The sequence below is a fragment of the Cervus canadensis genome, chromosome 18, assembly GCF_019320065.1.
Source record: "Cervus canadensis isolate Bull #8, Minnesota chromosome 18, ASM1932006v1, whole genome shotgun sequence".
Lineage (NCBI taxonomy): Eukaryota > Metazoa > Chordata > Mammalia > Artiodactyla > Cervidae > Cervus > Cervus canadensis.
In genome coordinates, this window is record NC_057403.1 from 24,699,196 (window position 1) to 24,725,726 (window position 26,531).

The following is a 26,531-nucleotide window of genomic DNA, read 5'->3' on the forward strand; positions in this document are numbered from 1 at the left end:
CTGGCCTCCACTCCTCTCACCCTCGTCCTGTGCACCACTGTCTCCCCCTGGACCATCCTAGCAGCCTCCTCCCTGTCTTCAAGCCTCCCCCCACCCACCAGCCCACCAGGATCTGTCCCCACAGGCAGCCAAAGGGAACTTGTGAATAACTGAGTCAGGTCACATCTGCTGTGACATAGAAGCTCCAAGCTCCCATGCTTGGAGACTCCTATAGCTTCATGTCACTCAGGGTGAACAGCAAAGTCCATGCAATGGCTTGCAAGGTCCCAGAGATCTTCCCTGTCACCTTTTCCCCTTCTTTCACCTTTCTATCTCCTAAGCACCCTCCTGTTCTTGCTCCTCCCCTCTCCAGCTCCCTTGACGTCCCTCAGACTTACCAGACATGCTCCTCACTCATGGCCTTGCACAACTGTCCTTTTTACCTGAAATGCTCTTCCTACAGACAGCCCCAGGACTCCCTCACCTTCAGGGCTATATTTAAATGCCATCCTCCTCCATGGGGCCTCCCTGACCACCATGGCAATAACTGTCTGTATCCCCCATCTTCACTTTTTCTACATAGGATATATCATTTCTTAGTGGTAAAGAACCCACCTGCCTATGCAGGAGACATAAGAAACATGGGTTCGATCCCTGGGTTGGGAAGATCCCCTGGAGAAGATCATGGTAACCCACTCCAGTATTCTTGCCTGGAGAATTCCATGGACAGAGGAGCCTGATGGTCTACAGTCCATAGGGTCACAAAGAGTCAAAGAGTTGGACGTGACTGAAGCAACTCAGCATGCATGCATATATCATTTCTAACATGTTACCTCCTTCACTATATGTTATCTCCTCCACTAACATGTTATCTCCTTCACATGTTGTCTCCTTCACTATAAAGTTCATAAGTTCCTTGTGGGAATGAATTTTTCTGTTCACTGTTTTATCCCCAGCACCTAGAACAGGGCTTGGTATATAACAAGTGTTCAGTAAATGTACTTGTGGAATGATTGGATGTATAAAATTCAGCCCGAGGGTCTGCTTGGGACTAAAGGATGAGAAGGGGAAAAGAGGATTTGTCTGGTCTGGTGGCTCAGGAAGATGAGCGGATGGGGTGCATCAATGCAAATAAAGAACACAGGCTGAGACTTTGTCACAGACATTTCTTGGAGCCGATATCTCATGCCCCCTCCCCCGATGACAAGGCTGGTCTTCGGCCCCCATCCTCCCCCACTACTTCAGCCTGCACTGATAACAATATTGAGGTCACAGACTGGCTTAGAATCAAGATCAGGAAGATAAATGTCGAGGTGCCTCCCCCAAGCCTGGGGGCCAAGCATCCAATCTGAGGGGCAAGCAGCTGGGAAACTGGGCCTGGGGGCTCCAGGGTTTGAGGTCTTCCTGGCTCCCAGGGTCATCCCTCCATGCACCCCTGATTTAGGGGTGATGAAGAGTAATCATGGATCAGAGGTGGGTATTAGCAGGGAGCAGGACTGGGAGACCTGGGAGAGGCGGTGCTGGGAGGTGGGAGCCAGGGAACCTTCCCCCAGCCCCCACCACTTCGTCCACAGATCCCACAGCACCTTACAGCACTCTGGTCCCCCGTCCCACCCCTCCCCAAAACGAGGTAGGTTAAGAATGGAGCTTCCCCCCGCCCACCACGGAAGGGAGGAGACCGAGGCACAGAGAGGGGGATGGGGACCCAGGCTGCCCCAGCCCCCCGTCCCTCCGCCCTCAGCTCTGGTGGGTCTGACACTGATGAGAGCTGGGCAGAGTGGGGGTGGGAGGGACACCCCTCTTTTCTCTCACCCATCCCAGGGTCTGGTTGAGAGAGCTGAATCTCACAGGTTCCGGATGTAATAAATAGTTAATAATTTAAAGGAAGTGACAGGAGGATCCATCCCTCTGGCCCCCTTGACCTATCCCTTGAACCCCCACAAGGCCATCCAGGTCTGGGTAATGAGGAAAGGTAAGTGCACACTTCAAGATGCCTAGGACCAGATGTAGGTCCCAAGCCCATACAACATTGAGATTGTGTTGCTCCAAGACCGTGATCTCCCCCATGCAGGCTGTCAGATCCATGGTACACTAGAAGTCCCATTCCACTGAAGAGAAAGAGATCTTGGAATCCCCTTTCCCCAGAAGAGGAGTCTCAGAAGGCCATGAACCAGGCTTTCAAACTTTCCCAAACAACCCCCAACTCTGAGATGGAAGTGAAGGGGTTAACAGAGGGGCAGCACATGAAAGGCTTGGACTAAGGCTAGGACTCAAGGTTGGGCTTGGGAGAGAGTTTGCAAGGCTGGGAAGTGTGTGGGTGTGGGTGTGTGTAGGTGTGAGTGTGCACCCATGGGCATTTGTGCCAATAGAGCCATATCTAGTTGTCTTTGTGCAACTTACACAAATGCACACCTTCCTCTGAGGGCACAGCATGGCCAGCCCTGCTCACAGCCTTGGCTGTGAGGCCTTGTTTAGTGAACAGCCTGCACACTCATCTATGGCAAAGCTAGGTCCTAGATATGGGAGCAGGGGAGATCTTGGTTGGTCCTGGAATCCAGGAACATTAGCTCAAAATGTTTTTTTTTTCCCCCTTTAGGGTTAAAGGGATAGTTAGTTCTGTATGATACTGAGAGCTTGGGCCGGGGCCCTTGGGACTAGAATTCTGAGAGTCTGGGACCTTGGGGTTTCAGGGGTCTGTGAACGGCAAGATTCAATAGGCAGCAGGTCTCAGGAGATGCACAAGCTGGGCCTGGGAAATATCAGGCTAGAGAGGTTGGAATCCAAAAAAATCTGGGATCTGAAGGTGTGAAAGTCCCAGGGCACCTCAGATTTGTCTCTGGCATGGAGGGACCAAGGTCTTGGGTCAGGGACAATCCCAATACTGTGTAGGCTTGAGTTCTGAATTTGGAGGGTCAGTGGCACCTTAGGGTCTTGGATTGAGTGTTCCTAAAGCACTCTGGAGCCACTCAGGGGCAAAGGGTCAGAGGTCTGAGTTGCTATGAATGTCCCATCTTCTGGGAACTGGGCTCCTAGCCTTTTGGGGACTGGGAATATGTGGGTACAAAGAAGCTGAAGATTCCAGGATGATCTGGGGCTTGAAATCCGAGTCCAAGGAGGTTTGGAAGAAGGGTATCTGAGGGGTTGGGACCCATGTCTTAGACCCTGAGGTACTGGTGGCCTTCAATCCTACATCAGTCCTACATATATAGGACTTCAGAGTTCTATATATGGAATTGAAAATTCCTGGGAACACCAGCTTGGGATGGGTGGGTCTACAGAGGTCTTTGATCCTTGGCTCACAGCATCTCGGAGTCTGAATTCTGAATCTTGGGCCATGTGCACATGGGAAGGAGGGCTCTGAGGTGGATCTCCCAAGTCATTTGGGTGAGAGAACAGCCGTTTGAGCACATCCAAGGACTCAGGGCATCTTAAGAGGATTTGGTGTCTAAGAAGTCCTGGGGCTACAAGAACATCTTAGATACAGGTGCCCCAGGTTTTAGGTGCATTCAAGAATCATTGGGGGGTGATTCCAGGTACTATGATTTAAGATCTGGGAGTAACTGTATACAGGTAGGGTCAGGTTCTGGCCACTCCTAATTATGAGGATGTAATCTGATGGTTCATGGTGCCAGGCATGAGGGGGTTCTAGGTTGGTAATTTGAACAGGGAGTCAGGATGAGCCCTGCTCTCAGGGATCCGTGTGCTCCCTGCCTGCCTGGGGTGAAAGGTCTGGGGATCCCTGGAATCTCCTTAGTCTAGGTCGGGGTGGGGGTGGAGAATGGGAAAGCCAGAACTCAGGGTCCCTGGAACCTCTTGGACAGACATCCCAATGAAGCTGGTTCTGGGGTCTCTCCGTCCTACATTTGGGGTCCAGGTTCCAGGTCTGGGGTCTCTCAATCCAAACTCAAGCTCCAAGTTCCGGGTGTGCCTAGGTTTGGGACTGGGGTCCGAACGGAGTCCGGGGTCCTGGACCCTCAGTTTTGGGTCCTCGGTCTGGCTACCGGACCCATCAGGCCGTCCTCACCGCGCAGCCTCTTCGTGGCGACCTCCGCAGCCCGCGCAGCCGCACCGCGCCGCGACCCAGTGGCACGCACGCAGGGGTGCGTAGCAGCAGAGGCAGGGTACCGCGAGCGAGAGCGCGGCCAGCGCGGCCCAGCGCGCGGCGGGGCGCGGGTGGCCCGGCTCGCAGGCGCACGGGTCCGAGAAGTCGCCCTCGGCATCCGACAGGCAGTGGTAGAGCAAACTCTCGGCGCACCACAGGCAGCTGAGACGGCGCACAAGCAGGCGACCCGGGTCCGGGGCCTCGGCGCAGCGGCCGCCACGACCATCAGCGCGACGGCGGAAGAGCGCACGGCAATGCACGCAGCGCGCCGCCTCCTCCGCCTCCGGGGAGGCCTTGGCTGGCGCAGGGGCCGGGCCGGGGCCTGGGGGTGGGCGAGCCGGGGGTGCTGGAGGCGCAGCCTCGGTGAGAGGGGCGGGTAGGACTGCGGGGGGCCCTAGGGCTGCGCCCCTCAAAGTGCCGCTCTTGGCGAAGCGCACGACGCAGGTGGACAGGGCGAGGGGCGCGGGGGGCCCCGCGCGCCGGTAATCCTCATAGCCGCGGCCGCCCCAGCCCGGGCCCCCGGCCCCAGCCAGGGGCTCTGAAGGCTCCGGAATCCCCGTGAACGGTAGGAGCGGAGGGTAGCTCTGCGGGACCAAGATACAGGAGAACAGGTTAACGGGCTCTGTGATCCCCCACATGCCTCCACAATCCATCCCGGCCTTAGAAGACCCGAGAATCCAAAGACCCAGCCACAGGCCTCATTTATCTTAGCATCCTGTACTGGGATCCTGATTGCCTGGGGTCCCGAACTTCTAAGTCCTCAGCCCACTCCACTCCCAGGGACAGACAGAAGACTTCAGGCACAAGCCCAAACTTTAAGGACCCAGTGGGCCAGGCTCTCAGACCTGTCCTCTCTCAAGATCCAGGATTCCTGTACCCAGCCCTTCTCAGATTCAAGAGTCCTGGACCCCGTCCATCTTCTCCTTCTGCAGGAGTCTGGTCACCAGGTCCCTTTTACCCCTCGGATATTGAATCTCACTCCTCGTCAGTTAAGTACTGAAGAACTCCTTCCATGAGTACCACCAACCCCCTAATATATATTCCTTGTCCAAGTCGTCCCCTAAACCCCTCTGGAATTCAGAGCATTCCAATCTCCAAGAGCGCAGGAGACGCGCAGGAAGCCCTCACTCAACCTTCCCAGAAACCCAGGCCTAAGCTCCCTCGCCACAAGACAGGTCAGCCATCCCTTAGAATCTGTGGTTTCTTGCCCCTTTGCGGCCTCAGCTCCCGCCCACTTCGGGACCCCGGCGCCCCGGCCCCCTTTCCCCGGGAGCCGCACCTGAGCTGACGAGTGGCGGCGCTGGGGGGGCGTGGCCGGCCCGAAGCCGGAAGCTGACTCCACCGTGACGATGGGGGCCGCTGCTGCGCTGGGAGGCGTCTCCTGGTGGCTGTGACTGGAGGAGGAGTCGCTGTCCACGTGGGACTGGGGGAGATTGGCGGCCTCAGAGCCGGGACCTCTGGCACAGCCGATGCCCTTATATAGACCCCCTCCCATTGCGAGCGAGGGCTCTGTGGCCAGACAGGCCTGGGTTCAAGCCCGGCAATGCCACTGACTGCTTGTGTGACCTCCGGCAAGTGAGCTCAGCTCTTTGAGCCTCAGTTTCCTCCTCTGTAAAATGGGGATCATAATATTGTCTATTCATAAGGATGTGGTTAGGACCCACTGTAAAGGGCATAAACATGCCTGAAGTACAGGAAGAGCTGGAAATGGTTATGGTTATTGGACTTCCTCTTCTTATCTGCTCAGCTCACCAACCTACAGAACATCAAATCATTCTCCCTTCTCAGAACCCCTGTCCCTTGGTCATCAGCTGCCTTCCTGCCTCCTGCCTACCACCACACCTTTAGTGGGGTAGTTCCACCCACCTAGAATGTCTGCCTTCCCGTCCAAACCAAGCTCTGTCCTTTACAGGCTGAAACATCACTTCTCAGACCCTCCATTCCTTTCTGTGACTTGAGAATCATTCCTACCTCAACAGATTACTATCCTCAATAAACATTCATTGAGCACCCATGACTTGCCAGGCTCGCAAAGGCCATTGGGAGGATATGAGATGGAGCACAGAGAGCACAGCATCTTTCCTGAGAAAGCACTCAATAAATGGGATCTGTCTGTGTGACTTTTGTAGACCCCTCTTCATCTCCCATTATACTGGGAAGCCCCCCTTTCTGCCCAGGGAACCAGGTTTGTTCCTCCACGTGTTCTTGAGACATTCCCACTGTTCCCAGCAAGGGCCAAATCGAATCCGACATTATGTGCATTTATTCAGTCAATCAATTTATTCAACACATATTTACTGAACACTTAACTGTCTACCAGGCACTGTTTTAAGCATTGAAGATGCAGCAAGAAAGCAACAAAAGATCGTTGCCCTCCTGGAGCAGACATTCTAGCATGGGAGATGGATAGTAAAGTCATAGATAAGAAAATGGTCTATTGGAAGAGGAAATAAAACTGTCTTAGAAGATGGGGGAAAGAACAAGATAAGGAGCATGAGGAGACTGCAGGTTAAACAGGTTACTCAGGGAGGGCCTCAGGGCTTCCCTGATGGCTCAGTGGTAAAGAATGCACCTGCCAATGTAGGAGACTGGGTTTGATCCCTGGGTTGGGAAGATCCCCTGGAGGAGGAAATAGCAACCCACTCCAGTATTCTTGCCTGGAAATCCCATGGACAGAAGAACCTGGCGGGCTACAGTCCATGGGTTTGCAAAGAGTCAGATGCAACTTAGCAACTGAATAACAACAGGGAGGGCCTCATTGAGGAGGAGACTACGTGTGTAAAGCCCTGAAGGAAATAAGAGAATAAGCCATGTGGAAATTTGGGAATGTTCCAAGACAAGAGGACCAGCCAGTGCAAAAGCCCTGAGACAGGAATCTGTCTTCCCTTTTGGCATAACAGTGAGAAGGCCAATGTGGCTGAAGCCTAGTGACCATGAGGGAGAGTAATAGGGGGCCAGCTGGTGTGGGGTCTTATGTGCCTCTGTGAGGACTTTGTTCTTTACCAGGAGTGAGATGGAGCCCTGGTAGGGCTCTAAGTGGAGAATATCCGTGATCAGACTTAGATGTCAATAGGGTCCCTCTGGCTGTGTGGGGGAAAGGAGATGGAGGAGGGGGGCAGTTGATGGTGAGCAGCTGATGAGATGGTCCAGTTGGGAGATGAGGTTGAATAGTCACCAGGTTGGAGGCACAGTCTGATCATTTTGAAAGTACAGCCAGGGAATTCCCTGGAGGTCCCAGTGGTTAGGACTTAGTGCTTTCACTGACGGGCCCAAGTTCCATCCCTGGTTGGGGAACTAAGATCCTGTGTGCTGTGAGGTGAGGCCAAATTTTTTAAAAAAGAAAGTGGAGCCAATATGTGCTGACAGACTAGATGAGGAGGCATTAAAAAAGGAAAGGAGTCAAGGATGACTCCAAGATTTGTATCTCAAGTAACTAGAAGGTTGGATTTCCCATTGATTTATTCATCTATTTACTTTTAATATTTATTCATTTTTATAGTATACCTTAAAAAAATTTTCTGCCTTTCCACACTAGAATAGGAGCTCCATGAGGAAAGGGACTTTATTCTGTTCACTGATGTATCCCCAGTGCTTAAAACACTTCTTATGGAAGGTGTTCAATAAATACCCTTGGATGAATGGGTAAATCATGATAGAACAGAAAAACTAAAATCACTGGGATTGAAATTGACATTAATCGTTTTCGGCCCGAATTTGTGTCCCCAGCACGTGGCTTGGTTCCAGATACACAGTAGGTGCTCAAGAATGTTTGCAGAATAGAAATAGCCCCCTGCCCTCCCGGCAGCGTTGCACCCAGGAGACTCACCGTCAGAGGGCAGGGGGTCTCTGCAGTGTCCTGGGAAGGGGAGGAGGAAGAGGAGGAGGAAGAGGGGGTGAGCGAGCCTGGGGTAGGGAGAGAGGCAGAGCAGTGAGTTCTCAGGACCAAGCTTCTCCCACCCCCCACTCACCCCAGCCCAGGCTCCAGCCCCTACCACATGCACCACTCACCTCGACCCAAAGCAGCCAGCGCTGCCAGCAGGCTCTTCTGAAACTCATCTGCCTCGGCCGGGCTCTGAAACGTCAGCCCAAACTTGCAGTCACCCAGGCTCCAGTGATGGAAGATGGGGTTCACCTTGTTGTAAACCAAGCCTGGCCTCAGGGTACACTCCAAGGTGATCTGAAGTGGGGGCAGGCAGGAAGGGTCCAGGTCAGACATTCCCTTCCTGCCAGAGCACCTCACAAATCTCATTTCCCCATCCTAGGTGCACCCTTGAACCCTGATCACACCCCAATATTGAGCACACCTCTGATACTCCAATATTTCCCCCCAAACCCTTGATCTCTACATTTTCCTAACACCTCCTTCCCTCTGATATCTCAGTAGGCATCCCAAATTTTATTGGATGCCTCAAAAAATGTTAAGCTCCTTCTGATAGGCAATATCGCCCATTTGGCTCAATTGTACTCCCCAAGCTTTACTGAACATCTCAAAATGTTATTGTTAATCCCCTTCTGATGCCCCAGGAATCTCCCCAAATACTACCCCCCAAATTTTTTTTTATCAAAATCCCACAGATTTCCCCTCAGATGCTGGTCAACACCCTAGATGTTATCCCATCTTCTTGCCCAACATCACTGTATTTTTTCCACACTATTTCAAATCCCCCTACACTGTTCCTTCCAACCCCTGCTCTGAACTGCAACCCTTACCCCAAGCCTTTTCAAACAATCCAAACCTTTCTACTACATCCCCAGCTGAAACGTCAACAGTCTCTTTCCATTTCATGCCAGACAGCCCAGAATATTCCTGCTGAACCCACAACAGGATGGTAAACCCTATGTGACACTTCCAGATGGTCCCCCCACCAAAGGCCTCCAAATACTTAGGGCAGAGGGGCAGGTGGTGTAAAATTCCCGTGGTGAGGATCTCTGAGCAAGATGGAGCCACGGGGAGGGTTCTGAGACGAGGAGGGATGTGATCTGAGTCAGGTGTTAGCCCAGCCCCAGTGGAACAGGCTGAGGTTGGGGGAGGGAGCAGGAGCAGGACAAGGAGACCAGTGAGCAGGCTGCTGTGGCCATCCAGTGGGCAGTGGCAGGGGACGGGACCTGTTTGACACCCCCAATAGTCCCCAAACTCCCCACTCTCATCCAGAGGACAGAGTCACTTCCAGCTCCATCCCACACCCGGACTTGATTTCAGCTGGGAGATGACCTGACCTCACCTCTGCATTCCCAGCCCCATCCCCCTACTTCCCCACACCCCCACCCCACCCCCACGCCCCAGGGTGGCTCACTTTCTGGTCCCGGAGGCGCTCCCCGTGGATGACGTAGTGCCCCTGGCGGGCCCCCCCCTCGGGCCTGGCCCCTCGGACCCGACATACGCTCACCTGGCTGAGGCCCCCGCCCCCCACAGGCAGCCAGCCCCCACTGGAGTCATCTCGGGCCATCACCACGGCTCGGACCCGAACCATGTACCTGGAGGAGGTAGGGGGACAGGGACAACATGGTCAGTGAGCGTCATTCCTGCTCTCCTAGTCAGCGTTTCCCCAACCCTCACCTCCCCTCTTCATCCCTCACAGCCCGATCTACTGTCTCCTTAGTCACCCATACTCCCCTTACCTTCTACACCCACCTCTTTCCCCATGCCCACCTTCTGCCCATACCCGTCACCTCTCTTATGCCCACCTTCTTCCAGCATGGCTTCTTTCTTCCTCTTGCCATCTCTTTTCTCCCATGCCTACCTCCTTCTCCATATCTACCTTTTCTCTCCATACTCACCTTGCCTCCCTTTCCCCATCTTCCCCATCCTCACCCCCAAAGCTTCGCTCTTCCACTTCCCTTCCTCCTCCTGCTCATCCCCTATCAACCCTGTCTCCTTCTCCTCCCTCATCACGTACCCACAGCCCCACCCAACGTCCCCCTCACAGCTGGGTGCCTGCGCATATGTATTTTCTTATAGCCCATCAACTCAGCTCCAGTTCCCCCTACACTGCCTCCGCACCCTGCCACCCAGGCCACTGGCTGGGTGAGAAACCCAGGCTGTCTTCCTACCCGCCCCCCCCCACCCCTTCCCGGATTTATGAATGAGACCGGATGCAAAGCTCACTGAGTCACCCAGCAACGAGAGATGGGCAGGGAGCAGGGAGAGAACCAGAAATGGCCAGAGACAGGCCGAAAGGGAGATGGAGGCAGAGGAAGCCAGAAACGGGCGATCGAGAGACATCCAGAGAGCATTTCATTCACAAAAATCAAGCCTGCTCCCTCAGGCCCCTGCCGAGGAAAGGCAAGGGGAAGAGATTGCCGGGTGAGGGGTTGGGAGAGGAACTGATCCCTCCTCCTTTCCCTCCCCGCCCTAGCATCCTTCAGAACCATCTTACCCCGCCCCCCAGCTCAGGGGACGTAGCCCTCCGCCCATAATCGGGATCAGCGTCCAACCCCTCACTACCACCTAGCGCAGGGACCTTGGAGCACCGGCCTTAGGGACCCCAGCAACGAGCTCTAGCCCCTTCCCCCACCAGCAGGCTGCCGGGTTTCCCCAGTCCTTCGGGAGGGGAGGGGGAGGCTGCAGCGCCCCCAGCCCCCTTTTCTCAATGGGATGGGATTTTGTGAATGAGCAGTCACGTGACGCTGCTTCCTTTGTCCGCCCGCCTCCCCCGACAACAGGTGAAGCAGAGAAAGAGGGCAGGGGTCCTCTCCAGGGCCTACTGGGATGGGACGCCGGGATTTCTGGATGCCCTACGCTCCTCACACAGCTGTTCCCCGGGGGGGGAGTGGTCCCCTGAGTTCCTCAATGGTGAGGGTCCAGTACGGAATTTTATGAATGGGGAGTCCTCGGAGGAAGTCCAGGCCCCCTAAATGGTGACCGATACCCCAAATGGCTGCCGCGCAGTTCAGGGGGCCCCACCTCCTTTTCCTTCCAGCTAGGGTCTGGGGGGCGCCCCGGTGGGCAGGAGGCGCAGCGCGGTCCTGGCCGCCCCCTCATCGTGACAGGCGGTCTGTCAGCCCCCGCCCCCTCGCCCCACTCGGCACCTGCCTGGGAGGCTCCGGCCGGGCTCCGAGCGGTGGCGACGTGGCCTCCTCCTCCTCCTCTTCCTCCTGTTAGCTCCGGCTCCCTCGCTGACTCCGGCGGCGCTAGAGACGGGCACCGGGAGCCGGGGCGCAGGGGGAGGGAGGGGGAACCTGGAAGATGGGTGGGGGGGAGGGGGCGGCTTGGGGGAGGGGTAAGCGCGAGGCAGGCGCACTTGCCCGCTGGGTCCTAGAGCCCTGCCCTGGCTCTAGCGAACAGCCCCCCAGCCCGCATTTTCTCAGGATCCGGAGAGGATCCCCTACTTTCCCACCCATCCGCGCCATTGGCCCCTGAGGATATGGAGAAGGGGTCCAGGACGGAGCCTGGTCTCAAGATTCTAAAGAGGCGAGGGTCTACGTTTGCGGTTCTAAATGGGAGGGGCTGGGTGCCTGACTGGGTTCGAAAAGGGGTGGGGCGAGAAGGGAGCCTTCGCAAGGGGGCGGGGTCGGAGGGCCTAGAGGAGGAGAGGGTGCGGACGCCGAAGGCGCGGACGAGCGCGTGCGTCAGGGAAGGGGCGGGCCCACGGAGGAAGGGCCTTCTAGGCCGGCCAGAGGAAGGAGAGGGTCTTGGGAAGAGAGGTTGCCAGGTCTTAGAAGGACGGAGCTTATAAGTAAATTGTCTTTAGGGGCCGGACGACGGAGAGTTCCAAAAGGGAGGAGCTACGTAGCAGAGTTCGTAATGGGCGGGGCTTCGGGAGAAGTAATAACGGAGGGGGCGGGGCATTGTAAAGGGGCGGGGCTAAAAGAACGTTCTAAAGAGATGAGGCCTAGGACTACGAGGTCTGGGGGGCGGGGAAGAAGACACCGGAGTATTTCAAAGGGAGATCCAGGTTCGTAAGGGGCTGTGCTTAGGCTGGCTCACAAGAGGGCGGAGCCTCGAGCTCGGGGGCGGGGCCTAGATCTCGGGGTCCGCCCTCGCTGTCTCGCCCACTTGCCTTCACCCGCACCCCCGTTCTTTTCGGTTATTTTCTGCTACGGCCGTTCCCCGCCCTGCCCTGGGCCCAGGGGGCCGCGGTCTGAACTTTGGTCAGCTGGAGGAGTTGGTGAGTGGCATCCTCCGAGCGAAGGAGGAGCCAAGGAGGAGCTTGGGGAAAAGGGTGGGGCCTGAGTGTGAGGCCTGCCTCTAGACCAGGAGCGGGAAAAGAAATTTAGGATTAAAGCCGGGAAGAGGACAGGACCAAATGATCAACACACAGAGAGGTATCTGAGGGTTAGAGATGATGACTGAGGGGTTAGACTGACAAGAATACCAGGAATTGTTAAGCGGAGGCGGGGCCAGACCTGGGCAGGAGTGGGAGGGGACTTGAGAAGGCCAGGTTCTTTGACAATCGGAGGCGGTTTAAGGGGGTGGGGGCGGGGCTTGGGCCTCAGGAGCCCAGTTAAAGTCCTGGGAAAGAAGCTTGAACTCTTTGTAGGCCTTATAGGCTACAGAGGCCGACGTCATGAGTGTCGCGGCCTGCGTGATTGCCAGGGAAGCGGGCAAGACCTATGTCTTGGAGCTTAGAGACCTGAAACGTGGCCACAGTGTTAGGGATGTGATATGAGGGACCAGCCAGAGAGACAGGAACCGGGCCTTAATACACTAAGAGGATGAGAGACTAAGTATCTGAGCAGCAGCTAGTTGTATGGGGCCATGAGGAAGAAGGCGTGAACGTCAAGAGTCAGGGAACAGGAATGCGGGGAGAAACCAGTGCCTGAGTAGGTCTTGAGGAACAAGGGTGGAGTCGGTGCTGGCGGACAGGACCAAGTTCAGCCAGCTTCGGGGGGGTCCCCACAGCCCTGGCTGATTGACTGGAGGAAGTTTTTCTGACCACAGTCCCGACCTCCGTCAGAAATGGGAAACGTGCAGTCGGAGCCGTCCGCGGGCGGGGGCTCCCGAAAAGAGCAGGCCTCGGACCGGTCCTCCGACTCCCGCCGGACATCCCTGGTGGAGCCCGAGGTGACCCCCTCCTCCCCGGCCATGCGCCTGGCTCGCGGGCTGGGCGTCTGGTTCCCTGGCAGCTCCGCGCCCCCGGGACTCCTGGTACCCCCGGAGCCCCAGGCCTCACCCTCACCCCTGCCCCTGACCTTAGAACTGCCCTCGCCAGTGACGCCCCCTTCAGAGGAGGCGGCTGCGGCCGCGGTCTCCACTCCACCCCCGCCCCCCGTGGGGACCCTGCTGCCCGCGCCGTCTAAGTGGCGAAAACCCACGGGCACTCCGGTGCCCCGGATCCGCGGTCTGCTGGAGGCGAGTCATCGCGGCCAGGGCGACCCTCCGAGCCTCCGCCCGCTGCCGCCGCCGTCCCGGCAACTAACCGAAGAGGACCCCGACCCTGTCCCGAGGGCCCCATCTCCGACTCCGCCGCCCTTGGAGCCGCGGAAGCCGCCACTACCGCCACCTTCCGACCGGCAGCCCCCGGACCGCAGAATCACTCCTACTCTGGCCACACCCGCCGCAACCCCTACAGAAAGCCAGGCCAGACTCGGCAGCGAGGGCCAGACGGCCAGCGGGGCCCGCAGGGGGGCACCTCCCCAAGCAGGCGAGGGCGAAATGGCCAGGCCTGCGGCCTCCGAGCCCGGCCTGAGTCTGTTGTGTAAAGTCACCTTCAAGTCGGGGCCCCCTCTGCCCCCTGCGGCAGCGTCGAGTTCTTTAGCCGCTAAAGCCTCTTTCGGGGGCGGGGGCGGGGGCGGGGGCGGCGGCGGCCTCTTCGCCGCCTCGGGCGTCATCTCCTACGCTGAGGTCCTGAAGCAGGGACCCCTGGCTCCCGGGGCCTCTCGCCCCTCGGGAGAGGTCCCTCGGGGAACTCAGGAAGCAGAGGGCGGTGATGGAGACGGCGAGGGGTGTTCTGGACCCCCCTCGGCGCCTGCGTCCCACGCCCGGACCCTTCCGCCACCACCTTACACCACCTTCCCTGGCTCGAAGCCCAAATTTGACTGGGTGAGCCCTCCTGAAGGCCCTGAACGCCACTTTCGCTTCAATGGGGCTGGCGGAGGCGTCGGGGCGCCCAGACGGCGCGCAGCCGCTTTCTCAGGACCCTGGGGCTCCGCACCGCCTGCTCCAGGGCAGATGCATCCTGCTCCCGGGACCCGGAGGTCCGCACCCGCCTTACTGGCGCCGCCTATGTTCATCTTCCCGGCGCCCACCAATGGCGAGCCTGTGCGCCCCGGGCCTCCCGGCCCCCCCGAGCTGCCGCCGCCGCCGCCGCCGCCGCCCACACCACCACCCACGCCGCCTCCAGCGCCGCCTCCCACACCGCAGCCGCCCGTGCTCCAGCCAACACCGCTGCCCGTGACGCTCCCGCCCGCCCCGGGCCCGGGCCACTCGGAGTCGGCCGTGACTCCCGCCCCGGCTCCCGTCCCGGCTCCCGCTCTGTCCTCCGCCTTGGCTGCCGACCAGGCCCCGGCCCCGGCCCCGGCCCCGGCCCCGGCCCCATCCCCGGCTCCAGCTCCCACTGTGGACGAGCCATTACCACCTGCGCCCGCGCCCGTTAAGACCCGCACGCGCAGGAACAAGGGTCCCCGTGCAGCCCGCGCGGTTCCGCGTGAGGATGGCGCGCCCGGAGATGGTCCCCGCGAACGTACAGCCACTACTGTGACTGACAGCCGTGGTGCAGGGGGTGGCGGCAGCGGGGCTCTTCCGGCGGGGACAGCTAATTCGGGCACCGCGCGCCACTGGCCACCCTTCCAGGTGCTTAACTCCTGTCCCTGCAAGTGTTACTGCCGCCACCAGCCACGCCACCGCCGCCTGCCAAGAAACGTGTCTGCCTGGTGAGGGGAGGTCAGGGAGTGGGGGTGGGGGTGGGGGGGGATACTCCAAGTCCTGAAATTCACTTTCCTGGAGGGCCCCATTCAACCTTTTGGCCTCCTGACCCCAGCTGCCCCTAGACCCTCCCCTTGGCTGCATCTCAAACCCAACTGAACCCCAATCTTTCAGAACCAATAGGAGCCTTGATAGCACGCTGCTCCCAGACAGAGAACACCTTGGCCCAGCCCCTTAGTATCCAGACCTCTGATGGATAACCTCCCTTGTTACTCTCTGTAGCCACCAGGGATACTGGTCCCAGCTGGCCTGATCCTATTCACTGCCTTGACCCTGTCCCCGATGACATTAAGAAGGACCATGTCCCAAGCTCTTCAGAGACAGAAGAGATGATGGTCTTCTGGAACCAAATGGTTATAAATGCAGGCTTCCAAAGGAAGCCCCAATCCTAGTCCCCTCGACTCCTGACCGCTCCAGTCTTTGACCACCAGAGGGCGCTGATGTCCCCAGTCCTTGTCCTGCAGAGATTACCCTTGGTTCTGCAGATTCAGGGGAGACACTGCATCCTCTGGTTGCCTCTCCTTCACCCCTTCATCTCAGAATGTGGTCATCATCCGGGTCTGTTGGACCCTGGGTCCTGAGTCACAGTGAGACACTCTGCCCTGGGACCTCTGGGGCTCAGCTGGGGCCTGGAGGGGGAGTTGGGGAAACCATTATCACCAGCTCTCAGCCCTCTTTCCTACTAAATTTATTACATGGATACAGCCCTGATCTAAACTCCCTTTGGGAAATTCAGTCATGGTCTCTTACACAGATGGAGAAAGTGGAGCCTAGAATGGGTAAAGGCCTGGCCACACAGGTTCTGATGATTCTACCCTCCCTGTAGGCTGAGCACGCCCACCAACCACCTGAGTGAGCCACCCTGGGTTGCCACCATCAAGTTGGCCGGCTCCCTGGTAGCCGGGCTGGAGCACTATGACCTGCAGGCTACCCATTCCAACTGAGTGCAGTCTGCTCAATGCCCTCTGCCTCCCCCTCCTTGACAATAAAATAACCATCCAGATGCCGAGATGCCTGTCAGTCACCAGCTAAGGGTTGGAGGGGTGAGGTGGGGCAGAGGTCTCCCTGGAAACACCACACCCTGGGAACAGGAAGCTGTTCATCCAGCATGTGGACTGATGAGCCCACAGGTGAGACGTTCTCATTCCCCTTAACAGAATCAACCCCATTTCCAACCAACTGATCTGGTGCCAAGCTCAGGGTTTAGCGCAAATCACTCGGAAAAGCAGGAATGATCATTCCCATTATGCAGCTGGGGAAACTGACTCAAAGAAAATCTTGAAAATCCCACATCCCACAAATGGCCCAGTCAAATTTGGACTCTGCCTTCAACACCTTGAGAACTTCAAGGGCAGGAAACATAGGCTGGGAGGTACAGAGGTCCTATGTCACAGCACTGGCTCAGAAGAGTGGGAATGAAGGCCCACCCAGGCCAGGGCCTTGTGCCTTTTGTTCCACAGAGGTCGATTTAGCATGTCATTTTTAAAAACTGGTTTAATTCATTCCAAGTATTTTTCAATATCAGGACATTTCACCCCCTTCACTGAAACACTGGTACCTTGGCCTGGCCTTCCCGAGTGTCCACAGCTAGCTGCAATAGTCCCTCTATTGGGGCCTGTCCCTCCCCCAGCCCACAGTGCCACTGGGCCCTGCAGTGGGCATCTGTGTTGGAGACTCTGAGCAATGGCCACTGGAAAAAGGCTGACCCAGGGCTACCTCAGACTTCCTCAGGCCCCCAAACTTCCAAGTTCTTCAGAGATAAGAACTTATGTCCCTACCAATCCACCTGGGGTGACAAGGGCCTAAGAAAGAAAATGTCAATCCATCTTTATTAGGGGGAACTCTGCACTGCAACTGCCTTAAATAATGCAAGCCCTGCCCCACCCCAGTGCCTGGTGGGCTCAGACGATCATCTCCAGCTGCCGGGCATACTCGATGACCTGTTTGGCCAGCTCAGTGGAAGGGATGGTGGTATCTTCCGGCTTCTGCTGCTGGCTGGCAAAGCTGTAGTAGTTGTTGAGGCCCAGGACCCACCCTCGCTGCAAGAAAGAAGAGATGGGAGATGGGTGGGGTGATCACACACACCCTCCCTAGCCCCCCAAGCCAGCACTTACCCATGTAGGCTCTGGCTCACTTTCCTCACCAACCCTGCTCTAACGTGCACAACCCTGGGCAAGTAATTTCACTTTTCTGTGCCCCCATTTCTCCATGTTTGAGATGGGACCCTAATTACACACCTCTCTGGGTCTGTTGTGGGGATTCAAATGAATCAAAAATACTGAGAACAATGTTTGGCCCAGAGTAAACGATCATTAGATATCTGTCCCCAACACCCAAGTTCAGTTTCACCTATTCCAGTCTGACCATGACCCTCGTCAGTCACCAGGGCTGCTCCATCACAAGCACCAGCACCTCCAGGGACCCTGCTCCCACATAAACACCCCAGAGCCAATGAACCAGAGTCTTGCGGGGAAAAGCTGCGCTCTCCAAGGAACTCTCATAAGGACAAGCACCACCAAGTGCGAAGCTTCCGCCTTCGGCTGGTGCCGGGTGCTGGCACCATCCCACATAAGAAACCCGAGCCCTTTCTACAGACAGGGAAACTGAAGTTCAGAGAAACCTGGCCACCTGCCTGAGGTCGCACAACTGGAGTCTGGCTCCAGTGTCCCTCCGGGCCATCCCACCCTGCTGTCAGTGAATGCACCCCATGGTCCCTTGACCTCCACCCCAGCCACCTTCTTGGCGTAGTCTGTCATCTTTTTGGGTGTGTTGAAGAAGAGGATCCGGGTGGCCTCGGTGAAGAGGATTTTCTCATAGGCCTTCTCGATACAACCAGCAATCTCATCCCTGGGGGAAGATGAGTCTCATTACTGTGCACAGAGAAGGCCTGGCCCTTCAGTTCAGCACTTATGGCTGAAATATGTTACCTGCCCCATTTATCCCCTCGGGGCTCAGGGGAGAGTAGCTTGACTAGAGCTGCAAAGCCAGGCCCAGAGCAGGGCACACACTCAGGTCTCCGGGACTCCTGGACCCAGGCTCAGATTCTCACTTCTAGCCACGAGGACTTCAGGCTTGGCTGAAACTGAGCCTCAGATTCACAGAAGGGGATCTCTTCACCTAACACCCTCCCCACAGGGAAGGTTCTCCCCCAATCCCAAGGGGGTTCTTTGTACCCATTTTAAGAGGTCAACACTGAAGTAAAAAACAGCATGACATCAAGCCACTGAAATGGGAGAAGGGGTAGCTCTGGGCAAAAACTAGTGACAAGGAGGAGCATGGCCGTTTGTGAGGTATTTCATTAATATCTCTTAGGCCAGGTGGTAGGTATGTGGGCACTCATTATAATATTCCCTGTGCACTGCGAAGAGTAGAAATATTTCAGGGTTAAAAATAACCTAAACCCACTAAACTGCCTCTCCTCACTCCCTGCACCTCTCTGGGCCCAGCTTTGTCACTGGAGGAATGAGAAAACAACTCAATCTGGCGCTTTGCCCAGGTGAACCAACTCTGACACCACCTGAACACTTGGACTTGTACACGTCATGCCCATCCGCCCATGCAGTGCCACCTGTGTACACAGCAACCCCCAAGGAGCTAGCAGGATTTGGTAGCCCTATTCTAAAGAACAGAAAACTGAGGTTGCAGAGTTTAGGTGACCTGAGGTGAAGCTAGATGACTCAAGGAGTACTTCCATGAGAAAGGCAGCAGGGTCTCTGTCTGAGCGCTGAGCTGAGCAATGTCTGGGCACCAGGCCCATGCTCAGGGTCGAATTCCATGGGCCCAGAGTGAGATGAGGGCTCTTACTACCATCTCATGACCAGTTCCAGTTCACAGAAGAGGAAACTGATGTGCCCAGCCTCCCCAGATCACAAGTGGCCCGAATGGGATTCAAACACAGAGCTGTCTGACTCTGGAGTCCAAGCTCTTTCTACACTCTGCAGGGCCCTGCCCCGCCCCGCCCCCCCACACCTGATAGTGTCAAGCAGGATGTCGATGAAGAAAGTGTAGCTCTCGGCAGGAATGTTGCCTTTGGCCAGGAATACCTTGTTGTAGCTGCCCTCCATCAGGTACTGTAGAGGACGGGTGGGGAAGAAGAGACGATGAGGAAGAGACAGCAGAGGCATCCCCACTGAGGTCTCACTGTAATCCCAGCACCTCCATGATCTACACTCTGCCAGAACACTCTCTGCCATAGAGTCACCATTCCCCATGCAGATGGGTCCTCCTCTTCTAGGAAGCCCTCCCTGGTAAGTACACACACACACACAGAGTCATTTGTTTACTATCTGCTTCCTCACATGAATGTCAACCTCATAAGATCTGAGATTTGATCTGTTCTGTTCACTGTACAGTCGGAAAACCAACCAAAGTGCCTGCGTACATGGCTAGGGCTCAATATTTGTTGGACAAATGAGCAAATGAGTCCACAGGCTGAGCCCTGCCTAGTCTTCCAGGAAACCCTTCCGAGTGTCTCTCCCTGCACCGCTCCCTTTAGCCAGGCCCTCCCCTCCCACTTCCTCAGCCTCACTTGCTCGAGGGACACCGGATGCTTGATGTACACGTTGGTCTGGATGTCCTTGGCAGGCAGCCGTTCCAACTCTGTGTGGAACTCAGCCACCCGGTTCTGGGACAGCAGGAAGAGGAGGTTGAGGCCCAGGAGCTGGTGCATGTAGGCTGACTCTGGGAGCTGCTCCCTATGGACCAGAGTGGGAATCCAAGGTAAGCAGGGCTTAGGTACCAACCAAGCTCCCCACACCACAGGCTCCAGGGATCCACCCTGATGACTGCCCGATGCTCTCTCCTTGGAGGAGCACTAGTCCCTGGGTTTTCACATATAACTGAGGCTCAAAGAGACATAAAGAAGTCACAATCATATGGGCCCTAGAAAGTGACCTCACTCCAGTAAAGTGACTAAGCCTCAGTTCCCCTAACTGTAAAACAGGTTATCATCACAGTACCCATCTCACAGAGGTGGGTTAAACGAATAGGGTTAACTGATTAAGTTATTTAATCCAGGTACAGTGATCACAACGGTATCTGGCCCCAACAAATTCTACAGAAGTGCTAACTATGATTATATTAATAAGCATTACCTTCACTTCTGGGGGGAAATTGAGAATTAGAGAGGTGAAACCAGTTGCCCAAGATCATATAATCAGGAAGGGGGAAAAATAGCTTCAAATTCGGTTTTTCTAGCTTCTCCTGTCAAATTCTTAACCATCAGTCTCCATGGAAACCCCATTCGGTTATGAAACCATTCAGTTTCATATTCAACGTGCAGTCAGTGAATCTCTGCTCTGGGCCAGGCTCCATACTAGGCTGTGCTGGGACACAACAGTGACCAAGACCCTTCTGTTTCTAGAAGACTCACAGTCCAGTAGGAGAGACAAGGCCAGGATGGGAGACAGACAGACAGAGGAGTCAGCGCTGATACCCCACTGAAGACCACAGGAAAGAGCTTGGTCTGAAACCTGAGTGCTACAGAGAGTCATGACAGGTTCTAAGCAGACAATCAACATGGTCAAATTTTAGTGTCACGAAGATCCTACCAGCTGCCATGGAGGGATGAATGGAAGAGGGCAAGGCGGGGATCAAGGCAGGTAAAACGGGACGGTGGCTACACTGGGGAGTGGAAATTTAGGATGGGAATGTGAAGGAGGAGATAGACCAGAGGTTAACTGAGACTGGACGGTGTAATCCCAGACTCAGGACCTCCAGGCCAACCACGAACCCTGAGGTTTCTGGGCACACAGCTATGCAAAGGGGAAATTCCCAGGTGAAGGCAGATGTCCCAAGTGGCTAGAGCAACAAGGATATAAAGCTGCCATGTAAACCACCCACCCCCTCCAACACACACTCTACTGTGTGCTCAGCTGCATCCAACTCTGTGATCCCATGGACTGTAGGCCGCCAGGCTCCTCTGTCCATGGGATTTTCCAAGCAAAAATACTGGAGTGAGTTGTCATTCCCTTCTCCAGGGGAACCTTCCCAACCCAGGGATCTGCCCACCTCCTGTATTGGCAGGCAGATTCTTTACCACTGAGCCACCAGGGAAGCCGCTACACACACACACCCCAAATTAGGGGCCAGGTCCATCCTCACTTGTAATCGAAGTAGTAGCATTTGAGCTGGGCCATGTACCGCTCGAAGGAGGGGATGTCCTTGCGTAGGATACTCCACTGAGCCCCGATCTCCAGTATGTCACCTGTAGGCAACAGAGGAAGTTCTCAAGAGGTGACCAGCGTCCCGACCTTGACCACCACTGCTACCATTCCTGCCATGACCCAAGTCCATAAACCCCCATCAACTCCAGTGACACTCACGGGCCAGAATGAGCTGCTGCTTGGTCAGTTTGGTCCCTGTGGTTGGCAGGAAGTTGAGCTCCAACAAAACCAGCTGAAGAGGAGGGCAGGGGAAGGAAGGAAAGAAGATGGGACTTTAAATATGAGTTATTTATTTTTATCTAGGCCTTCATTTTCCCACCTAGAAAATGGAGCTAGCCATCATCCCTGACTCATAAGGCTGTTATGAATATTAAAGGAGTCAGTCCTCATAAAGCCATCAGATCAGGGCCTGGACACGTGATGTGGGCTCATTTAGGATGACTTCATGTCACAAGTATTAATAGACCCACTGGGGAGACCCACTCCATGCCTGACCCAGTGGAATCAAGGGGGTAGGGAGACACTAGCACCTTTGGTTCTTTGGCAACACTTTCCCACACTTGTTGGGTTGGGACAAGCTACCCCCCTCAACCTACACCAAGGAGGAAAGGGGGCTAATCTCTTCCTATAGTCCAGCTCACACATCATCCCTTATCAGATACACCCGCCTCAGCAACGTGGTCCAGCCCACCTGTACCCCCTCCACCTGGCCTGAAGCAATCCGAGCCCCATTAAGGTCCTGTGCTATAAGAGTATTTTTCCCAGCTTCAGTCCTGCCCTCACAACTTAGCTGGGCCCCCCTCTCCACAGATCTATCCCTAAGCCCCAGACTTCTCGGACCCCAACTTAGCCTGGTCTTAACCACGAACCCCATCATCTCAGCCTCCTTCTTCCATGTCCCTGTCCAGTCCTCATTTTCCACTTGGTGGCGGCCAGAATCCTACATCACAAAAGCTGACAGCCCCATCATACCACTCCAACCAGCTAGGCCTCCAAGCACCAAAATTTTAACCTCTCACTCGGGTGTGCCAGAAACACCCTCTCCATCACCCCCCACCGTGGGGCCGCATTTAGTCCGTTCGAGGTCCCTCTCACATCTTCATGCCTCCAAACCGCACTTCGGCTCCTCTGAATCCCTCACCCTATTAGATAGCCCAGTCCGCCTTAGTCCCGTCGGCGCCGCGGTTTCCCCCTGAGCCTGAAACTCGGTTGGATCTGGACCCCTCGAAGCACCCCCGGCCGATCCTTACCTTGAGACGGCCCAGCTCTTCCCCGCACTTGCTAAGATTAGGGCTTTTCCGGTTCCACTCTCCCTTGAGCTGCTCGTACATGCCGGCCGCGGCTTGCAGGATTGCGCCCGAGGCCGCCGCAGGCCCCGAGCTCGAGGTGCCTGCCACCCCGTTCACCGCCGTGGCCGCCATCTTCCGTGATGCGGCAAACCGACAGCCCGATTTACGGCACCGACGCCTACCGACGCTCACCCGGCGGAAGTGGGGCCGGGAGGTGGAGCCCAAAGTCGGGGGCGGGGCTACGATGGCTTGCCTCCGCGCTCCGGGCTTAGTGTTCAGTCGCTGTCAGGGAGGTGCCCTCGGAGCCCGGCCCCTAATGAATGCGTCAGCCGGAGCTCCGCCTCTACTGTCACTCAAAATGGTAACCGGAAGTCGCCCCATGCCCTAACTGAAAATGACAGCGGTCGCAACGCCTCCGTACTTCCCGTAGCCAATATGGCCTCACTGGCGTCACCCTGGGCTCTGTGTCTTGGAGATTTCACCTGCGCGGCACCTCTTTTCTACACCAAGAGGTGGCGGCGGTGGAGCCATTTGAATAACTGTTATTCTTCCCATGTTACAGGCAGGCTTGAGAGACTGGGTAAACTTCGAAGAGACTAACGTCTGAGATTTGACTCTAGGTCTTTCTCACTAGTTTCCCAGTGCATCCTTCCACATTTTCTCCAAGCTTGTACGAATACTCATAAACTTTACAAAAATCATCCAATATTAATGGCTTAAATTCCACCATATATGCAGGGAATGCCTAGTTTGTTTGTTTTTTATCCCTACCCCTGATTCCTCCATCTATATTACACCTATTTAACATCTACTTTTTCTCAATTCTCATGTCTTCCATCATTTAAAATGTCATAAGAGGTAAGGATGTTTATCAGTTCTCTTTATTGCTGTATTCCCACCGCGAGGAAGACAATAGTTGTTGAATGAATGAACGAGTGTGTAAATAAATTGTGTCTTTCAACCACGCTCCGCTGGGCTCGTCCCGCCCCCGCCCCCACCCGCGCCAACGGTTCACCCCGCCCAGCCCATTTGCCAAGGATCTAAGCTCCCCAATCAGGGATTGAACCTGGGACATCCAAGTGAAAGCACCCATTTCTAACCACTGGACCGTCACGGAATTCCCAAGTTGTGTCTTTTTTTTTTTTTTTTTTTGGTATAAACTATACTTTTTTTAGTATAAACTATACTTTTTTTTTTTTAGTGTGTTTGTTTGTTTGTTTGTTTGTTTTGCAAGAGGTAAGTAAAAGATTCAATTTGATTCTTCTGGGGCGGGGGGGACGGAGTTGAAAGTAGGTCTTCATTTTGCAGTCATCATCTGTACGAATTCTTCGTAGTTGACTTGCCCGTCTCCATCGATGTCTGCTTCTCTGATCACCTCGTCTACTTCCTCGTCTGTCAGCTTCTCTCCCAGGTTTGTCATGACATGGCGCAGTTCTGCGGCGCTGATGTATCCATTGCCATCCTTGTCAAAGACTCGGAACGCCTCGCGGATTTCTTCTTCACTGTCGGTGTCTTTCATTTTTCTAGCCATCATAGCCAAAAATTCTGGGAAGTCAATGGTGCCATTACCATCAGCGTCCACCTCGTTGATCATGTTCTGCAATTCGGCTTCTGTTGGGTTCTGACCCAACGACCTCATGACGGTTCCAAGTTCCTTGGTTGTGATGGTGCCATCACCATCTTTGTCAAATAGGGAGAAAGCTTCCTTGAATTCAGCAATCTGCTCTTCCGTCAGCTGATCAGCCATGGTGCGAGAGAGGCAGGGAGGCAGATAGAGCGAGGGTGGCCGCGCCGCGGGACCGCAGGGCGCCTCCGGTACAGCTGCTGCCGGGGTGGGGGGGTGGGGGGGGGTGTCCGTGTGCGCTGAACGCTATGCCGCCGCCGCCCCAAGTTGTGTCTTTTTAAAAAACTCTTTAAGGAAAAACTGCATCATATTAATGCTATACATATTTTCTAAAAAACACCATGCTTTTTAGCAATACACTAAAGACATCTCTAAGAGATGGGAATACCAGACTACCTAACCTGCCTCTTGAGAAACCTGTGTACAGGTCAGGAAGCAACAGTTAGAAGTGAACATGGAACAACAGACTGGTTCCAAATAGGAAAAGGAGTACGTCAAGGCTGTATATTGTCACCCTGCTTATTTAACTTATATGCAGAGTACATCATGAGAAACTCTGGGCTGGAAGAAACACAATCTGGAATCAAGATTGCTGGGAGAAATATCAATAACCTCAGATATGCAGATGACACCACCCTTATGGCAGAAAGTGAAGAACTAAAGAACCTCTTGATGAAATTGAAAGAGGAGAGTGAAAAATTTGGCTTAAAGCTCAGCATTTAGAAAACTAAGCTGATGGCATCCGGTCCCATCACTTCATGACAAATAGGTGGGGAAACAGTGGAAACAGTGGCTGACTTTATTTTTCTGGGCTCCAAAATCACTACAGATGGTGATTGCAGCCATGAAATTAAAAGACGCTTACTCCTTGGGAGGAAAGTTATGACCAACCTAGACAGCATATTAAAAAGCAGACACATTACTTTGCCAACAAAGGTCCATCTAGTCAAGGCTATGGTTTTTCCAGTGGTCATGTTTGGATGTAAGAGTTGGACTATAAAGAAAGCTGAGTGCTGAAGAATTGATGCTTTCGAACTAGGTGTTGGAGAAGACTCTTGAGAGTCCCTTAGATTGCAAGGAGATCCAACCAGTCCATCCTAAAGGAGATCAGTCCTGGGTGTTCATTGGAAGGTCTGATGTTGAAGCTGAAACTCCAATACTTTGGCCACCTGATGCGAAGAACTGACTCGTTTGAAAAGACCCTGATGCTGGGAAAGATTGAGGGCAGGAGGAGAAGGGGACGACAGAGGATGAGATGGTTGGATGGCATCACTGACTCGATGGACATGGGTTTGGGTGGACTCCAGGAGTTGGTGATGGACAGGGAGGCCTGGCATGCTGTGGTTCATGGGGTCACAAAGAGTCAGACACAATTGAGCGACTGAACTGAACTGAAAGACATCTCTGGAGAACAATGGACATATTTCTGACACTTTAAAAAAATGCTACATAATATCCCACAATGTAACTACACAATTCATTTAATGGTTCCCATTGACATTTTGGTTATTTTTGTTTGCCATTTTTAATAATGTTGCAATAAAAATTCTTGAGGTGAGGAGGAATTGGAGAAAGGTGGTCAAAGGGTACAGATTTCTAGTTATAAATAATTAGGATGTAATGTACAACATATGACTGCAGTTAACACTGCTGTATGATATAAAGGAAAGTTGGTAAGAGACTACATCTTACAAGTTCTCATCACACAGAGAAATGTTTTGCCTTTTTTTCTTTCTTTTTACTATATCTAATCTCAGAGGGAGAGCAGTGAGCAGTCTTGAAGAAAAATCTTAGTTCTCTGCTAGGGGATTAGACCTGGGTAACCTGGTCCTAGCCCTTAGACCACCTGGGGTCTAGAGGGTAGAAGCAAAGTGGCCCTGGCTTTTTCTCCCACTTGAAAGCAAGAATGTTTCCAGGAGGCAAGAACTGTAAAAACAGGTACTGAGACTTTGTACTTATTTTTACAATTTTTGCCTCCCAGAAACATGTATAGGTGAGCACACAGACAAACAAGTTGTTTAAGACAGAAGCAAAGCAAAAATGCGTACCCAAAGAGGAGTTTGGACATCCAGAGCGAGGAGTGCAGTAAGTCAAAAACCAGGTGGCACTAATAGTAAAGAACTCGCCAGCCAGGAGACATAAAGAGTGTGGTTTCAATCTCTGGGTGGGAAAGATCCCATGGAGGAGGGCATGGCAACCCACTCTAGTATTCTTGCCTGGAGAACTCCGTGGACAGAGAAGCCTGGTGGGCTTCAGTCCATGATGTCTAAGATCATGACATCCAGTCCCATCACTTCATGGCAAATAGAAGGGGGAAAAGTGGAAACATGAACAGATTTTATTTTCTTGGGCTCCAAAATCACTGTGGATGATAACTGCAGCCATAAAATTAAAAGACGCTTGCTCCTTGGAAGAAAATTTGTGACAAACCTAGGCAGTGTATTAAACAGCAGAGACATCACTTTGCCGACAAAGGTCTGTGTAGTCAAAGTTATGGTTTTTCCAGTAG

The 26,531-nt window shown here is 54.5% G+C and overlaps 4 protein-coding genes across 16 annotated transcripts; 1 reads left to right on the top strand and 3 right to left on the bottom strand.

The window, feature by feature from the left end:
• Positions 1–1,128: 1,128 nt before the first annotated feature.
• Positions 1,129–11,902, bottom strand: SPRED3 (sprouty related EVH1 domain containing 3). Of its 10 annotated transcripts, none has more exons than XM_043436187.1 (6): positions 11,115–11,902; positions 9,469–9,556; positions 8,090–8,258; positions 7,908–7,984; positions 5,361–5,504; positions 1,129–4,665 (listed from the first exon to the last, which is right to left on the bottom strand). In XM_043436187.1, the coding sequence occupies exons 2-6, from the start codon at positions 9,550–9,552 to the stop codon at positions 4,000–4,002; spliced, it is 1,140 nt and encodes a 379-aa protein (XP_043292122.1). In that variant the 5' UTR covers positions 9,553–9,556; positions 11,115–11,902; the 3' UTR covers positions 1,129–3,999. The 10 variants fall into 10 exon arrangements, with proteins under 10 accessions (XP_043292122.1, XP_043292118.1, XP_043292123.1 ...); XM_043436183.1 differs by having other exon boundaries at positions 9,376–9,556; XM_043436188.1 differs by having other exon boundaries at positions 11,111–11,902.
• On the top strand, positions 11,886–15,948 carry GGN (gametogenetin). Of its 4 annotated transcripts, none has more exons than XM_043436179.1 (3): positions 11,886–11,976; positions 12,963–14,893; positions 15,772–15,948. In XM_043436179.1, exons 2-3 carry the CDS (start codon positions 12,981–12,983, stop codon positions 15,887–15,889), a joined length of 2,031 nt encoding a protein of 676 aa, XP_043292114.1. In that variant the 5' UTR covers positions 11,886–11,976; positions 12,963–12,980; the 3' UTR covers positions 15,890–15,948. The 4 variants fall into 4 exon arrangements, with proteins under 4 accessions (XP_043292114.1, XP_043292113.1, XP_043292115.1 ...); XM_043436178.1 differs by having other exon boundaries at positions 11,908–12,189; XM_043436180.1 differs by having other exon boundaries at positions 11,908–12,189; positions 12,979–14,893.
• LOC122420753 (calmodulin-1-like) lies at positions 14,925–24,279 on the bottom strand. The gene is made up of 3 exons (XM_043436194.1): positions 23,678–24,279; positions 21,893–21,894; positions 14,925–14,936 (listed from the first exon to the last, which is right to left on the bottom strand). The coding sequence occupies exon 1, from the start codon at positions 24,143–24,145 to the stop codon at positions 23,696–23,698; it is 450 nt and encodes a 149-aa protein (XP_043292129.1). The 5' UTR covers positions 24,146–24,279; the 3' UTR covers positions 14,925–14,936; positions 21,893–21,894; positions 23,678–23,695.
• Positions 16,422–22,758, bottom strand: PSMD8 (proteasome 26S subunit, non-ATPase 8). Its single transcript, XM_043436193.1, has 7 exons — positions 22,360–22,758; positions 21,269–21,341; positions 21,048–21,150; positions 19,474–19,639; positions 18,915–19,015; positions 17,681–17,792; positions 16,422–16,984 (listed from the first exon to the last, which is right to left on the bottom strand). The coding sequence occupies exons 1-7, from the start codon at positions 22,528–22,530 to the stop codon at positions 16,847–16,849; spliced, it is 864 nt and encodes a 287-aa protein (XP_043292128.1). The 5' UTR covers positions 22,531–22,758; the 3' UTR covers positions 16,422–16,846.
• Positions 24,280–26,531: the final 2,252 nt, after the last annotated feature.

Bases quoted from the DNA above. Each gene is read 5' to 3' on its own strand.
- SPRED3 (XM_043436182.1), bottom strand. From the start codon at position 9,834: ATGGAGAAGGAGGTAGGCATGGGAGAAAAGAGATGGCAAGAGGAAGAA. The intron at 8,259-9,375 runs GTGAGCCACCCT...CCCCCACTTCAG, and splicing joins AGCGCCTCCGGGACCAGAAA to ATCACCTTGGAGTGTACCCT. The intron at 5,505-7,907 runs GTGAGTCTCCTG...AATCTCCCCCAG, and splicing joins AGACCCCCTGCCCTCTGACG to TCCCACGTGGACAGCGACTC.
- GGN (XM_043436179.1), top strand. From the start codon at position 12,981: ATGGGAAACGTGCAGTCGGAGCCGTCCGCGGGCGGGGGCTCCCGAAAA. The intron at 14,894-15,771 runs GTGAGGGGAGGT...CCCTCCCTGTAG, and splicing joins CCAAGAAACGTGTCTGCCTG to GCTGAGCACGCCCACCAACC.
- PSMD8 (XM_043436193.1), bottom strand. From the start codon at position 22,530: ATGGCGGCCACGGCGGTGAACGGGGTGGCAGGCACCTCGAGCTCGGGG. The intron at 21,342-22,359 runs GTAAGGATCGGC...CCTCCTCTTCAG, and splicing joins AAGAGCTGGGCCGTCTCAAG to CTGGTTTTGTTGGAGCTCAA. The intron at 19,016-19,473 runs GTGAGGCTGAGG...CGTCCTCTACAG, and splicing joins ATCCGGTGTCCCTCGAGCAA to TACCTGATGGAGGGCAGCTA.
- LOC122420753 (XM_043436194.1), bottom strand. From the start codon at position 24,145: ATGGCTGATCAGCTGACGGAAGAGCAGATTGCTGAATTCAAGGAAGCT.